The 14,791-nt window shown below is 33.2% G+C and overlaps 1 protein-coding gene across 3 annotated transcripts in view; it reads right to left on the reverse strand.

Moving 5' to 3' along the window:
- Positions 1-14,543, reverse strand: part of LOC143225056 (uncharacterized) — a 54,717-nt gene extending 40,174 nt beyond the window's left edge. For 2 of the 3 annotated variants that reach the window (XM_076453752.1, XM_076453751.1), the window contains exon 1: positions 14,254-14,543. In XM_076453752.1, coding sequence (XP_076309867.1) covers positions 14,254-14,359 — 106 coding nt within the window. In that variant the 5' untranslated portion in view covers positions 14,360-14,543. Of the gene's footprint in view, positions 1-3,494; positions 3,596-14,253 lie in introns of those variants that run through there. The other variant, XM_076453754.1, reaches the window with a different exon arrangement.
- Positions 14,544-14,791: the final 248 nt, after the last annotated feature.

Genomic DNA, 14,791 nt, shown 5'->3' on the forward strand with positions numbered 1-14,791 from the left:
ACCAACTCACCAAATTGTTCATCTTTCTTTTTCTTGTTTCAGTCAAAATACCTGTACAACTACTTTATCACTAATGTCAGTTTAACTCTAAACCACTCTACGTGTTTTTGATGCACAATGTCATCGCTTAGTCGTAATAGTTAACAGTAAATGGAAACAACAATATAATTCTAGTTTAAACGATGTTAACTTGAAATTAACATTTTGACAGAAATTTGTTGTCCTCTTAAAAACTGAACTACGAAATGAAATATGAATTACTAACCAGTAATAAATTAACATTAAATGACTGCAACATGTAAAATACTCAATGCTTTCTACACTATACGGTAGGAGACTTTAGAGTGCATATTTAACTTTAATAATACTGCAGCTGGAAGTTTTACATTCCTAATTCTGGGTATGCAACTTTTTAATCATAAATCATGGTCATATCAGAATAGGCATCAATATTTTGTAACTAAGAGCCTGAAAGTTACGTACGAAGAAAGTCAAGTTCAGTCAATTTGACCGACCTCGTAACCATTTCGTACTCGTGCAATTTACAGGGTAACGTTAAATTTTAATATTAACATTCATGTAGGAGCGAACTACGTATAAGTGTATCATCCTTATATTAATGTTTGTATTTTTAGTTTTATTATTTCTACATCCCTTTACATTTATAAAATGTTTTTATTAATTGTTTTCACTTGATGTTACACTGTAAAGTGGCCAAAAATACAGTGTATTTAGGCTTAAAATTACGTTAGCGACAAAGTATTTGTAAAATTACCTCGACTAAAACAAGAAAAAGAAATGTAAATAATGTTATGGGTTGGTCACTTTCTGATTTGTTTTCTTAGCGACGATTTCATTCCTTGTTTTCGGATTGTTGGGTAGAGGAATAAATAAAAGTGAGTGGCAATCATCTTTTAAAGAAAAATTCTTCATCATTGTTGATTTTTTTAAAATGCAAGTTTGTGTTAAGACTAGTGAGTAGCTTAGCCATTTCTATGTACAGAGTTTACTTACTCTGTTGTAAATGTTTTTTTATTTTATTACGACGTCTTGCAAAGGAGCTCCGAGCAGTGTATACTCGTTTTTCTGTGTGTATGTTATGTTTATATGTTTAGATAGGATTCGGAATTTGAAGTTTATAAATATTAGCTCAAGCCAAACTGATTTACAATATATTTTCAAAGGTATGGATAATTAATTGTTTTTATATATTAATTTATTTTTATACATAGTTTGCGATGTGATATAGTTTCTATATTATCTGAAAATGTGGAATTATATAAAGAAATAATATCATAATCTATGTGCTATAGTCGCGAGCTTCATAATAGGTTTGAACAACAATTAAGTAGAACGACTGTCTTAAGCTGCAGCAGGTGTATTTTTCATACAGAAAAGGGACCTGCTTTTAACCTCACCGGATTTTAGTTATTCACAATTTCTGCTTGTTTTCCGTGTAGATATCATTACCAGAACTCAGCACTGCAGACCAACACCCCAGATTTTTTGCAAGTTAATTTAACACATTTGGTATGTCTGAATCTGTAATCAACAAAAATATTAATAAAAAGTATCCTTCACTGTATTTTCAATCTGGTAACAAATTTAAGTTGTTGCTGCTAATTTTATGAAACTGTCAGGGCAAAAATCATCATTGGCCTGGCATGGCCAGGTGGGTTAAGGCGTTCGACTCGTAATCTGAGAGTCGCGGGTTCGAATCCCCATCACATTAAACATGCTCACCCTTTCAGCCGTGAGGCTATTATAATGTGACGGTCAATCCTACAATTCGTTGGTAAAAGAGTAGTTCGCGCTGCGTGGTGGCGACTAGCTGCCTTCCTTTCTAGTCTTATACTGCTAAATTAGGAACGGCTAGCGCAGATAGTCCTTGAGTAGCTTTGTGCGAAATTTAAAAAAACAAATCATTTTAATAACCATAAGATACCTTCACCATTATTACTGTAGAAGCGACAAGCTTAATATAAAGCACTTTTAGAACATAACTAGAGGTGTTTTATTGCTTTGTTATAAATATCATTTATCGAGCAAAATATTGGTGTAATAAAAACATGCGTTTCAAACGTAAACAAATAACGAAACAACTTAAATTCTGTAAATAAATACACGATATTTGATTAGTGTTCACAAACAAACAGTGTGTAAGCTTAGTTGTAATTAGGAATACTTATAAATAAGTGTTATTATTAATTCAAATCATTGTGTAATGTCTTCCTCTCACTTCAGCTTCTATTTTCGGCTGTTTTTTGTATCTTTGCTAACAAACCGAAAATTTGCTACTTCTTACAAACATATTTTTCTCGTTTCCTGAAGTTCACTGCGAGAAAAATAACAAACAAAAAGCGTTCAACGACAAGTTTGATTAACTCGTAACCCAAATTCAACATGACATCGAAACACGATAAATGTTGCTCTTTGTGGTCGGCGAAACATTAAAAAATGCAATCCATAAATTTCATTAATTGCATAATAAATATTTATCATCATATATGATCTTCTTTCAGTTAATCAGTTCAGTTTCAAATTCATAAAAATATATGCAAAATTTTTTTAAGGCACAACATTATGTTTTTTTTACGAACGAATCATTGTTTACATTACTTTGCTACTATTTATTCATCCTTTTAAGTTATATATATGAGCGCGCTTGTGTGAATATCTATGCACAACATAAAATATATATATAGGTCATTGCTGCACAGTTATAAAAGCTAATCTATAAGTAACTTCCCATTGAATCCATATTTTTCATTTAAATACCATGTTTAATTAATACGTAAACATACTAATAATAGCTTGCCAAAATGAGCTTTCAGACGTTGTGTGTAGATTTTTTAAACACGTGTGGAATATTTGACAGTCTCTGGATTTGTTTTTTACAAATAAACAAAACGTTGTTGGTTTGGATCTTAAGCCTCAAATGGTTGTCATTGATGCATAAATTAAATATCTTTTGTTGAAAACAGGTTGCCAAGGGCTAAATCCAAGCTTTAATATTTGTGTGTGAGTGTCGAGAACAGAATAGTACGAAAAAATAAAGCGTTAGACGGTTTGTTTGTTTGTTCTGAAATTTCGCGCAAAGCTACGCGAGGGATATCTGCGCTAGCCGTCCCTAATTTAGTAGTGTCATGCTAGAGGGAAGGCGGCTAGTCATCACCACCCACCACCATCTCTTGGAAAACTCTTTTACCAACGAATAATGGGATTGATCGTTACATTATAACGTCCCCACGGCTTAAAGGGCGAGCTTGTTTGGTGTTACGGAGATTACGAGTAGAACGCCTTAACCACCTGGCCATGTCGAACCAACAATAGACGTAATTATGTAAGCATGTAAATAGTAATCATATGGTTCTTACAACAAATGATGCCAGAAAATAGGTGAGCGAACTAAAAATTATGCGAATATTCATTAACAATGAAATGGATTTATTCATTACGGATCTAATAATAATAGTAGCTGGTAAACAAATTACCTTTGAGCTATAGCTTCTCATGGTAGCCTGTTTTCATCTTTCAGTTTTACTGTATGTCGCTTTATATTGCATGATACACCGAGTAAAGGGAAACTCCTTTTAGTTCGCCCTGTAGATTTTATCTCTTCCCAACGTTGTACCAGTGCTGTGTAAAAGCAATCAATGATGTGCGCGCATGCGCACTATACTCTCTTTTCCGCATAGCTATATAAATATCTGCTTGTACATTGTTTTTTCTTATACTTGTGTCTGGCTGTTTCTTGAAATATGTTACATATACATTTATGCACATAGAAAGTAACAACAGTTAGAGCGTACTGGATTTTATAATTTTCTGTACAAAGATCTCCTGGTGTGTGCTACGTTCTACAGATCGTTTATATTTTATATACGACAAAATATTCTGAAGTAACCAGATCCCTGTATACAGGATTTTACATAAATACATACCAATCCAAACAGAATTTGTATTAAATTTCAAATAAACGTTTCTTCACCAAAATCAATGACTTTGTTGTTAATATCTTCCGAGCATCCAAAATATGAAACGAATGCAAATTGCTAGTACTAATTTAAAAATCACAGGATAGGCCGCAATGAATCCCCCTAATAAAGAAAAGCATAACACAAGTAATTCAGTAATCCTTTCTTCTCTATCAAGCTCTACAAATAAAGAAAAGCATGACACAAGTAATTCAGTAATCCTTTCTTCTCTATCAAGATCTACAAATAAAGAAATGCATAATACAAATAATTCAGTAATCCGTTCTTCTCTATCAAGCTCTACAAATAAAGGAAAGCATAATACAAGTAATTCAGTAATCCTTTCTTCTCTATCAAGCTCTACAAATAAAGGAAAGCATAATACAAGTAATTCAGTAATCCTTTCTTCTCTATCAAGCTCTACAAATAAAGAAAAGCATGACACAAGTAATTCAGTAATCCTTTCTTCTCTATCAAGCTCTGCAAATAAAGGAAAGCATAATACAAGTAATTCAGTAATCCTTTCTTCTCTATCAAGATCTACAAATAAAGAAATGCATAATACAAATAATTCAGTAATCCGTTCTTCTCTATCAAGCTCTACAAATAAAGGAAAGCATAATACAAGTAATTTAGTAATCCTTTCTTCTCTATCAAGCTCTGCAAATAAAGGAAAGCATAATACAAGTAATTCAGTAATCCTTTCTTCTCTATCAAGCTCTACAGATAAAGGAAAGCATAATACAAGTAATTCAGTAATCCTTCCTTCTCTATCAAGCTCTACAAATAAAGGAAAGCATAATACAAGTAATTCAGTAATCCTTTCTTCTCTATCAAGCTCTACAAATAAAGAAAAGCATGACACAAGTAATTCAGTAATCCTTTCTTCTCTATCAAGCTCTGCAAATAAAGGAAAGCATAATACAAGTAATTCAGTGATCCTTTCTTCTCTATCAAGCTTTACAAATATCCAAAGTTCCCACACCATCTTTCCATGAATGTATAATATTTATCAGAATCTGAAATGTATACTTTTCTGTACATATCTGGAGTTAAAACCTGAAACAAATCCGATCTGTTGGAGAAAGATGTTCAAACTGAGTGACGTAACCACATAAATGTCTTCAGTTAGGCTAGTTAGGATTTTCAGAGGAGAAACCTCAAGGGACTTTTTTTGGAGTAAAAGTTAGTAACATAACTTCGACCTGTTTAATCCACGTATTAGTAAAAGTTGGTAACATAACTTCGACCTGTTTAATCCACGTATTTTATTTTCGATCACTTTTCCTTAGTTTTGTGGTTTCTGATTAAACTAAATAGGCCTCAAGTAGCAATTTTATATCAATTTCTCAGGTAGTTCGCTTCCATATCCTGGTAAAATCCTTGTGAGAGGAGTTGTAGCAACAGTGTTACATCTGCAAGTCAGTAGAACATTTGCGCTACAAACAGGTTCCAAACTACTATACTTATGCATCAATTTATCTAACATTTTCAGGAATAAAGGCAAAAACACAACATTTTTATTTCATGGGGTGGACATCACAAAATACCAGGATGTTGTTTTCAGGAGCATCCCCTCAGCACAAATGGGATACACAAACTGTGCAGACGTTGAACAACACATATGTAGAATAGGTATAACAAAACTTGTCAGTGTTTAAAACTGTTTATATGTCCCTCGGTGGGTCAATCATGGATTCGATTCTCCACGGTGAATATAACACATAACCCAGTGTGAATCTTGCTCTACAAAAAAACCACGATGTCTATCAATTTAATCCACCAAATTAATTTGGATAGTTTGTAACTAATATCTGCCATTTTGTTCCGTGTGTACAAACTTTAATATACAGTGATAATGTTTCTTGAATATAAGTATGCTCTAAATGACAACTGCAATAGGAAATCGTTCAAATGACATCATTTATAAAGTATTGTTGTATTTTCTGAGATATGTAGCTGTAATTATCATATTTAATTTCCATCATACATATCACTGGCTGCGTAAATATCTCCAGTGCAAGAAACTAGACTGAGCTTTCCTTGAAATCTTTGGTTTTGGTATACAGCGTCTAATTGACAGTAGTTAACAGGTTAGAAGAGGCTCATAATAATTAACGCTATAAACTGTTATTAGTCCTTTACATGTACTGTAATATTTACTTCGTTATATCGTTTTTGTACAGTATTTTTATGCTAGTTAATTCAGCTTTTGTAAACGTACGTTTTTTTCGAATATCGTTAACCTATTAAACCAATTTCAGCCCCTTTAAACAGAGTTAAGCACTGTCTCCTCTTTAACTTTCTTGTCAGACCGATGGAAAAAATGTTACCCTTTAAGATTAGGATTTAATGCTGAGACGGTGTAACGTGGTTTAACTTTTCTAGGATCGTCTATTTACTGTCATTTGTTATCCTTGCAGATAAGTTAATTTTTATACATTTGATTTAAATGAATTATAATATTAATCATTTCAAAGCAAGTAGGAAAATTTGATCGCCAACAACACGTTTACTCAGTTCATTTAATTGTTATTCGATTTCGTTAAAGAACGCCAGTTCGCTTAAACTAAATTGGATTAACGCCGTGAGCTGTTCAAATATTTAAAAACACTTTGGTAGAATAAGTGGAAACCTTATTTTTCTCATAAAGAATTGTTGGGAAGCGTGGTGAACACTTTCGGAATTAATTATTTTCCGCTTTGCAAAGCACTGATGTACTGCAGAGAAGTGTCCTTAAAGGTTCGTGCTCGCTGACATTTCAGGGTGAGGTTTCTAATGCTGTTGATAATCGATATAATGACAGCAACAACCACGCGCAGTTTTACGGAAATTTTAAACAGTCTAGAAAGCATATTTGTTCTACGGTCTGTGTTCAAGTATTACACAAACCATAAAGGGAAAACATATTATATCACTGAAATGTAGATCGTGTAAGTTGTGTATGTTAAATAAAAAAACGATTTAAGTTTTATGTATGTATGTTTTCTTATAGCAAAGTCACATAAGGCTCTCTGCTGAGCCCACCGAGGTAGATCGAACCCCTGATTTTAGCGTTGTAAATCCGGAGACTTACCACTGTAATAGCGGGGGGCATTTAAGTTTTATTACAGGTACCTTAGATCTTAAATTTTTAATAACATTGTGTAATTAATGCATACATGTCTGAAAAAGACACAAATCTGAATAGCCAATAATTCATTGAAATGTATTAAAACAACATTGCAGTTTGAAATGTAACAAAGATGACTTCACAACATCTGTATTTTCGAATAACATCTTTCAGCACGATTTGTTTCTCCGGACCAGAAGTTTTTATTTAACAATTAGTTTTGACTGGATATTTCAAAATTGAAAGTTTGCAAAAACGTGGAACAAAAAGTCATGGATAAAAACGAAAGACTTTACTTTACAAGTCCCTAATTTTAATAAGAAATCCTCAAAGATGGCAAGTCATGCGATACTTGAGTCAAATGACCAAGTTAGAGACCCCAAACTTTGAACTTCTAAGCAGAAGGAAAGAAGCTAATCAGTAGTAACCCTCGTCTATTACTAATCGAATAGCGAAATTTACTAACAATCTTACAACGCCTCAACAACTGGAAAGTGTGAAAGGTGTTCAACGGTATATCGCGTACTTTAACTTTATACCCGCAACACGTTACTCTAAACCATAGGGCAACGCTTAACATACATACAATGAGAAGTGTAATAGCATTTTGTAGTTAGCTTCACAGTTTCTTATATATAAACTCACTATAATCAAATACAAGCGTTGTTGGTTTTCTGTAAAGTTATTATTGTTTATGACTGCGGTTGTAAATAGTCACCAGCATACAGGAATCTAGTAACGTAGAGTCTCGTTTTCTATGTGACTATAACTGTGGCAGTCAGGCAGTGTTCCTTTTCTTTATTCATTCTGTATTCAGGATAATGTAAACATTAGGGAGTAAAGTTTATGATAAGGTTTTGAGCTTATATAATGATAGTTCTTAACATCCTTCGAATCGACAATACTTTTCCAAAATATGATAGGCGTGTCTTAAACAATGGAATAATATGATTCACGGCACACCTGCTGTGCAAGTTAAGAATACGGCAAGGCAGGAAAAGGACCCAAGTGAGCCATGGAAGAAGAAAAAATTGGCGAGAAAATACAAGGCACAGGCTGTGCCAAGTATTCGTAGACGAAGCTATTTGAAGACTACAACGAAAACTATTTCCTGATAATGAACCAGAAACGTCTTCTTTTAGTGTCAAACGAACGTGGACTCAGAGTTCTAAACCTTGACTTCAAAATGGCCGAATTTTTGAATAAACAAGATCGTTAGCGTTTGGAACGACTCAAAAGCACACACAAATCTAGGACCCAAAGGGACTCAACTTTGAACCTCGAAAAATACTAATTCAACTTAACAGTATGTAGTAGTTGTTCCTTTACTTTTTTTTTCCATTTAGTTCTTACGTTACTTGATTAGTTGTACATCTAACGTTCAAAACAATATATATAAAACTTATAAATCTGAAATATTCTATACAAACATTTAGTGGCTATTTTTATGTTGTTTCTTTTAATTCATATTACTGTCTCTACCCCCACTCAGCGGTAATATTGAGATATTATACTCTAAAAATTGTTTCTCGATGTCCGTGGTGAACACAGCCGAGAAGGTCTGTTATGCAGCTTTGTGATTAAACATAAAATTGAATGTTATATATGAACTTTTTTTAATTTTCATATTAGTTTCAATTAATGCCATTGAGGAATAATCAACAGTAAATATGCTTCTAATCATAGTATCACGTGTATTTCAAATTATTCGAAGTAAATACTACGAAATGCTTATCATTCCAACAACCAACACTATGAAAAGCTAACGTTACAACAATTCCCTGCGTATATCTCACCAGAAATTAGCGAGCGGCGAGGCTGTAAAAGCTTGATAAAAGTTATAGTTCACTGGTCCTGTGGATCACATTTTCAAAAATACCAAAATTTGTCAAGAATATTAAAATAATATACAAATTACTGGTTCAGAAAAACTTAGAAACATTTCGAATATTCTTTTCTGCAACATTATGTACAGCTTCAACACAGATTTTACTGGTATCAAGTTCTAACTGATAACCCTAATATATAGGTTTAATAGGGTAGAATATGCACCCCAGTAGCACAGCTGCATGTCTGCAGTCTCACTTCGCTAACAACCGGTTTTCGATACCTATGGTGGGCAGAGCACACATAGCTCATTGTGTAGGTATGTGCTTAATTCTCAATACACAAACAAATGGCAGAATAGTATGGGCATTTAAATCTTGTGTATGATTCTAAAATAATGTTTTTGTAATGTAATCTAAACATAATTCAAACTGATGATTTGCGTTGATGAAACTTTGTAGAATGGACGCCATCGTTTCCAGGTTAGTGTGTCACGATCCACCAGGACACAATAAAAGACCAACACCGTACACACACACATACACTAACCTGGAAACAATGGCGTCCATTCTAGAATGTTTCATAAACGCAAATCACCTGAAGACGAAAGGCAGAAGACTTTCGAAACGTCGTCCTCTACATTTGTGTTTCCACAACAGGCAGTTGTCGTCCATTCTACAAAGTTTCATCATGAATACTCTGCTTAAACAATCTATCAATGATGATATGCGTGTTTTATTACATGGTTTATTTCTCCCTCCAATACAAAATAAATAAATTTTGTTTTGAATTACCATAAAGCTACACAATGGGCCATCTGTGCTCTGCTCACCACAGGTATCGAAACCCGGTTTTTAGCGTTGTAAGTCCGCAGACATACCGCTGAGCCAATGGGGGACACAAAATAAATAAAGAAGTAAACCAATGCTACATTAAAGCTTATATGCAACCGGCTTATTAACTGTGAAATAATATAACTCCTTTCTTGCTTTATTATAAAAATAACGAACCGTTTAAAATTGGAACAAGAAAATCCAGATGCACGCAAGGCGGATGAGGACAAGAGACTCTTGTTACGCTCTGTAGCACTGAACTTTTATTTGTTTGTTCATAGTCAATCCCAAAATTATTTGTGCTTTGCTCACCATGAGTATTAAAACACAGTTTTTATAGCGTTACAACCCTTTTAAATTACCGCTGGGCCACTTATGGGCTGAAATTTTGTTAAGCATCAATTTCAGAATGCAATCTTTGAACGTCGTTTCCAAACAGACGGAGAGAATGGAAGTGAGAGAAAGATAGAAATGGGTGGTTAGAAGTGAGGATAATTATAGTTGTTTAAAGAAAGAGAGGGAGGTAAACGGGGAAACAGAAATGTCTCTCTTTAACGTAGTGTGAAATTCTTAGATCCTTATTAACTTTCAGCTGTACTAATATATCATACATATTGTCTTTTCTAGTCAAATTATGTTTTAAAACTACGCTATTTTAACAGTTTTCTAGCTCTATCCGAAACTTCATGCAATACATTAACCAAAAACTCTTCTCCTTGAATACTTGTTTCTCTTTAACGCATGTGTTATTGTGGAATAAATAACTTCGTTAATTGTTTTAAACGAGCCGGCATGGCCAAGCGTGTTAAGGCATGCGACTCGTAACCTGAGGGTGGCGGGTTCGCATCCCCGTCGCGCCAAACATGCTCGCCCTTTCAGCCGTGGGGGCGTTATAATGTGACGGTCAATACCACTATTCGTGGGTAAAGGAGTAGCCCAAGAGTTGGCGGTGGGTGATGATAACTAGCTGCCTTCCCTCTGGTCTTACACTGCTAAATTGAGGACGGCTAGCACAGATAGCCCTCGAGTAGCTTTTGTGGGAAATTCAAAAACAAACAAACAATTTTTTTTAAACACACGTGACTGACCTGGATATAAAACAGTCGCCATCACATTACTTACTACTGATGAAAGTTACACTAATGGCCTAAATTCTTCGTCCTTTTCTTAAATCATTTAGTCATTTTCATGACATCTGATAACACAATCATATGTATTCTAAATGGTCTGAGTTTTCACTACCTCTAACATTATATTCTACAAATTAATAACTCACATTGTGATGGAAACACTAATGAAAATTATGTAATAATGAAGATGGAGTAACATTTGGTTTTCTTCTGAGAAATGCTTCACGATGGAGAAAATGTTAAAGATATTGTTTCATTTATCTGGTAGAGTCATTAGGAAATACCTGATAATGAAGAAAGGGTTATATTTTTTATCTGTTTATTATAGATTTTGAGAAATACCTGACAATGACGAAAAAGTTTACAGATATTCTGACAATGAAAAATGAGTTACAGATATTCTGTTTTATATATATATATATATAGTATAGTTATTGAAAAATATTTGATAAAATAAGAAAGAGAAAATCTGACAATGAACAAAGAGTCACAGATATTTCTTCTGTATATTATACTTACTGAGATATATCTGACACTGATGAACGAGTTACAGATATTGTTTATTCCGTCTAATGTAGTTATTTGGAACTATTTTATAATGAAGAAATGATTAGAGATTTTGTTTCTTCTGTGTATTATAGTTACTGGGACATTTCTGAAAATTATTTGTTTGTTTGTTTAGACTTAAGCACAAAACTACACAATGAGCTATCTCTGCTCTGCCCACCAGGAGTACTGAAACCCGGTTTTCAGCCGTGTAAATCCGCTTTGCTACTGGGGAGCATCTGCCAATGAAGAAATAGTTACAGATATTGTATTTTTTTATGTGTAATATAGTTATTTGGAAGTATCTTATAATGAAGAATGAGTTACAGATATTGTTTCTTCTGTGAAATATACTCACTGGGAAATATCTGACAATGAAGAACAAGTTACAAATATTATTTCTTCTGTACAATATAGTTACTGGGTAATATCCAACAATGAAGGATGAGTTACAGATATTGTTTCTTCTGTGAAATATACTCACTGGGAAATATCTGACAATGAAGAACAAGTTACAAATATTATTTCTTCTGTACAATATAGTTACTGGGTAATATCCAACAATGAAGGATGAGTTACAGATATTGTTTCTTCTGTGAAATATACTCACTGGGAAATATCTGACAATGAAGAACAAGTTACAAATATTATTTCTTCTGTACAATATAGTTACTGGGTAATATCCAACAATGAAGGATGAGTTACAGATATTGTTTCTTCTGTGAAATATACTCACTGGGAAATATCTGACAATGAAGAACAAGTTACAAATATTATTTCTTCTGTACAATATAGTTACTGGGTAATATCCAACAATGAAGGATGAGTTACAGATATTGTTTCTTCTGTGAAATATACTCACTGGGAAATATCTGACAATGAAGAACAAGTTACAAATATTATTTCTTCTGTACAATATAGTTACTGGGTAATATCCAACAATGAAGGATGAGTTACAGATATTGTTTCTTCTGTGAAATATACTCACTGGGAAATATCTGACAATGAAGAACAAGTTACAAATATTATTTCTTCTGTACAATATAGTTACTGGGTAATATCCAACAATGAAGGATGAGTTACAGATATTGTTTCTTCTGTGAAATATACTCACTGGGAAATATCTGACAATGAAGAACAAGTTACAAATATTATTTCTTCTGTACAATATAGTTAGTTACTGGGTAATATCCAACAATGAAGGATGAGTTACAGATATTGTTTCTTCTGTGAAATATACTCACTGGGAAATATCTGACAATGAAGAACAAGTTACAAATATTATTTCTTCTGTACAATATAGTTACTGGGTAATATCCAACAATGAAGGATGAGTTACAGATATTGTTTCTTCTGTGAAATATACTCACTGGGAAATATCTGACAATGAAGAACAAGTTACAAATATTATTTCTTCTGTACAATATAGTTACTGGGTAATATCCAACAATGAAGGATGAGTTACAGATATTGTTTCTTCTGTGAAATATACTCACTGGGAAATATCTGACAATGAAGAACAAGTTACAAATATTATTTCTTCTGTACAATATAGTTACTGGGTAATATCCAACAATGAAGGATGAGTTACAGATATTGTTTCTTCTGTGAAATATACTCACTGAAGAACAAGTTACAAATATATCTGACAATAGTTAAGAACAATGAAGGATGAGTTACAGATAGAAATATACTCACTGGGAAATATCTGACAATGAAGAACAAGTTACAAATATTATTTCTTCTGTACAATATAGTTACTGGGTAATATCCAACAATGAAGGATGAGTTACAGATATTGTTTCTTCTGTGAAATATACTCACTGGGAAATATCTGACAATGAAGAACAAGTTACAAATATTATTTCTTCTGTACAATATAGTTACTGGGTAATATCCAACAATGAAGGATGAGTTACAGATATTGTTTCTTCTGTGAAATATACTCACTGGGAAATATCTGACAATGAAGAACAAGTTACAAATATTATTTCTTCTGTACAATATAGTTACTGGGTAATATCCAACAATGAAGGATGAGTTACAGATATTGTTTCTTCTGTGAAATATACTCACTGGGAAATATCTGACAATGAAGAACAAGTTACAAATATTATTTCTTCTGTACAATATAGTTACTGGGTAATATCCAACAATGAAGGATGAGTTACAGATATTGTTTCTTCTGTGAAATATACTCACTGGGAAATATCTGACAATGAAGAACAAGTTACAAATATTATTTCTTCTGTACAATATAGTTACTGGGTAATATCCAACAATGAAGGATGAGTTACATGTATTATTTATTTTGTATACTATATTTATTTGAAAATACCTGACAATGAAGAAAGAAAGACACACAGATGTTGTCTCCTCTGACTAGTAATCTTGTACGATCACTGAGAAATACCTCATGTTAAATATACTCACACATATTGTTTATTGTACTTTAAGTGATTATGAGAAATGTCTCACACACTAAAAATGAAAGAAGAGTTACATTTTTTCACGCATGTCTTGTATAATTAATTTACATTTTTTCAGTCACAGTTTAAACAAATTTTTGCACAGTTACTTTCAACATTAGGGTTGACATACATGCTGACAGATAACCTACAGATTATTTCACATTAATAATGCATAGAAGTTCACGAAATCAGTCACAGTTTAAACAAAATTTTACACAGTCACTTTAAACGTTAGGGTTGACATATATGATGACAGATAACTTACAAATTATTTCGGGCATATTTTTTAAATTCAAACAAATTTCTCTGTAATTGTTACTCTTAATATTTCAAATGATCAAACCGTATTGAACTTACACGAATAGTGTGTATCTGGCGGTTCGTCCCCATGGCAACCATAGGAATGATGACAGGGGATATTTCCATTAGGTTCCTTTTTACAAGAGCACGAGAGTGTCTTCATAACTAGTATCTTGATGTGATCTTTAGATATCAGTGAAAGTCCTGCTGGATAAGCCTTTGATATTTGTTCCCACGTTTAGAACTAATTAAGAAGAATACAGGACAAATTCCTGTTAAATATCTCTTAGAACTGAACATCTAAACGTCGTCGCATTCGCTCTAACATTGAATCTCAAGCAAAATCTGCAGTAAACAGTACAGTGCGCCTGCGCTATTGTCTTTCTCGTTGCGCCAGTAACGCCTTGCTTTGGTCGTGTTACATTTATGATATACAGCATAGAAGTGATATCTTGCAACACCCGCGTGACACGTAGAAATTAGCATTACCTATAGAGCTGACACTAGTACAGATTCTATATTGTTTTAAAACCACGTGAATCCTACTCTATTCACTAATACCCCTGAACGTAACTAAAAGTATACGTAAAGTACC

The sequence above is a fragment of the Tachypleus tridentatus genome, chromosome 9, assembly GCF_004210375.1.
Source record: "Tachypleus tridentatus isolate NWPU-2018 chromosome 9, ASM421037v1, whole genome shotgun sequence".
Classification (NCBI taxonomy): Eukaryota; Metazoa; Arthropoda; class Merostomata; order Xiphosura; family Limulidae; genus Tachypleus; species Tachypleus tridentatus.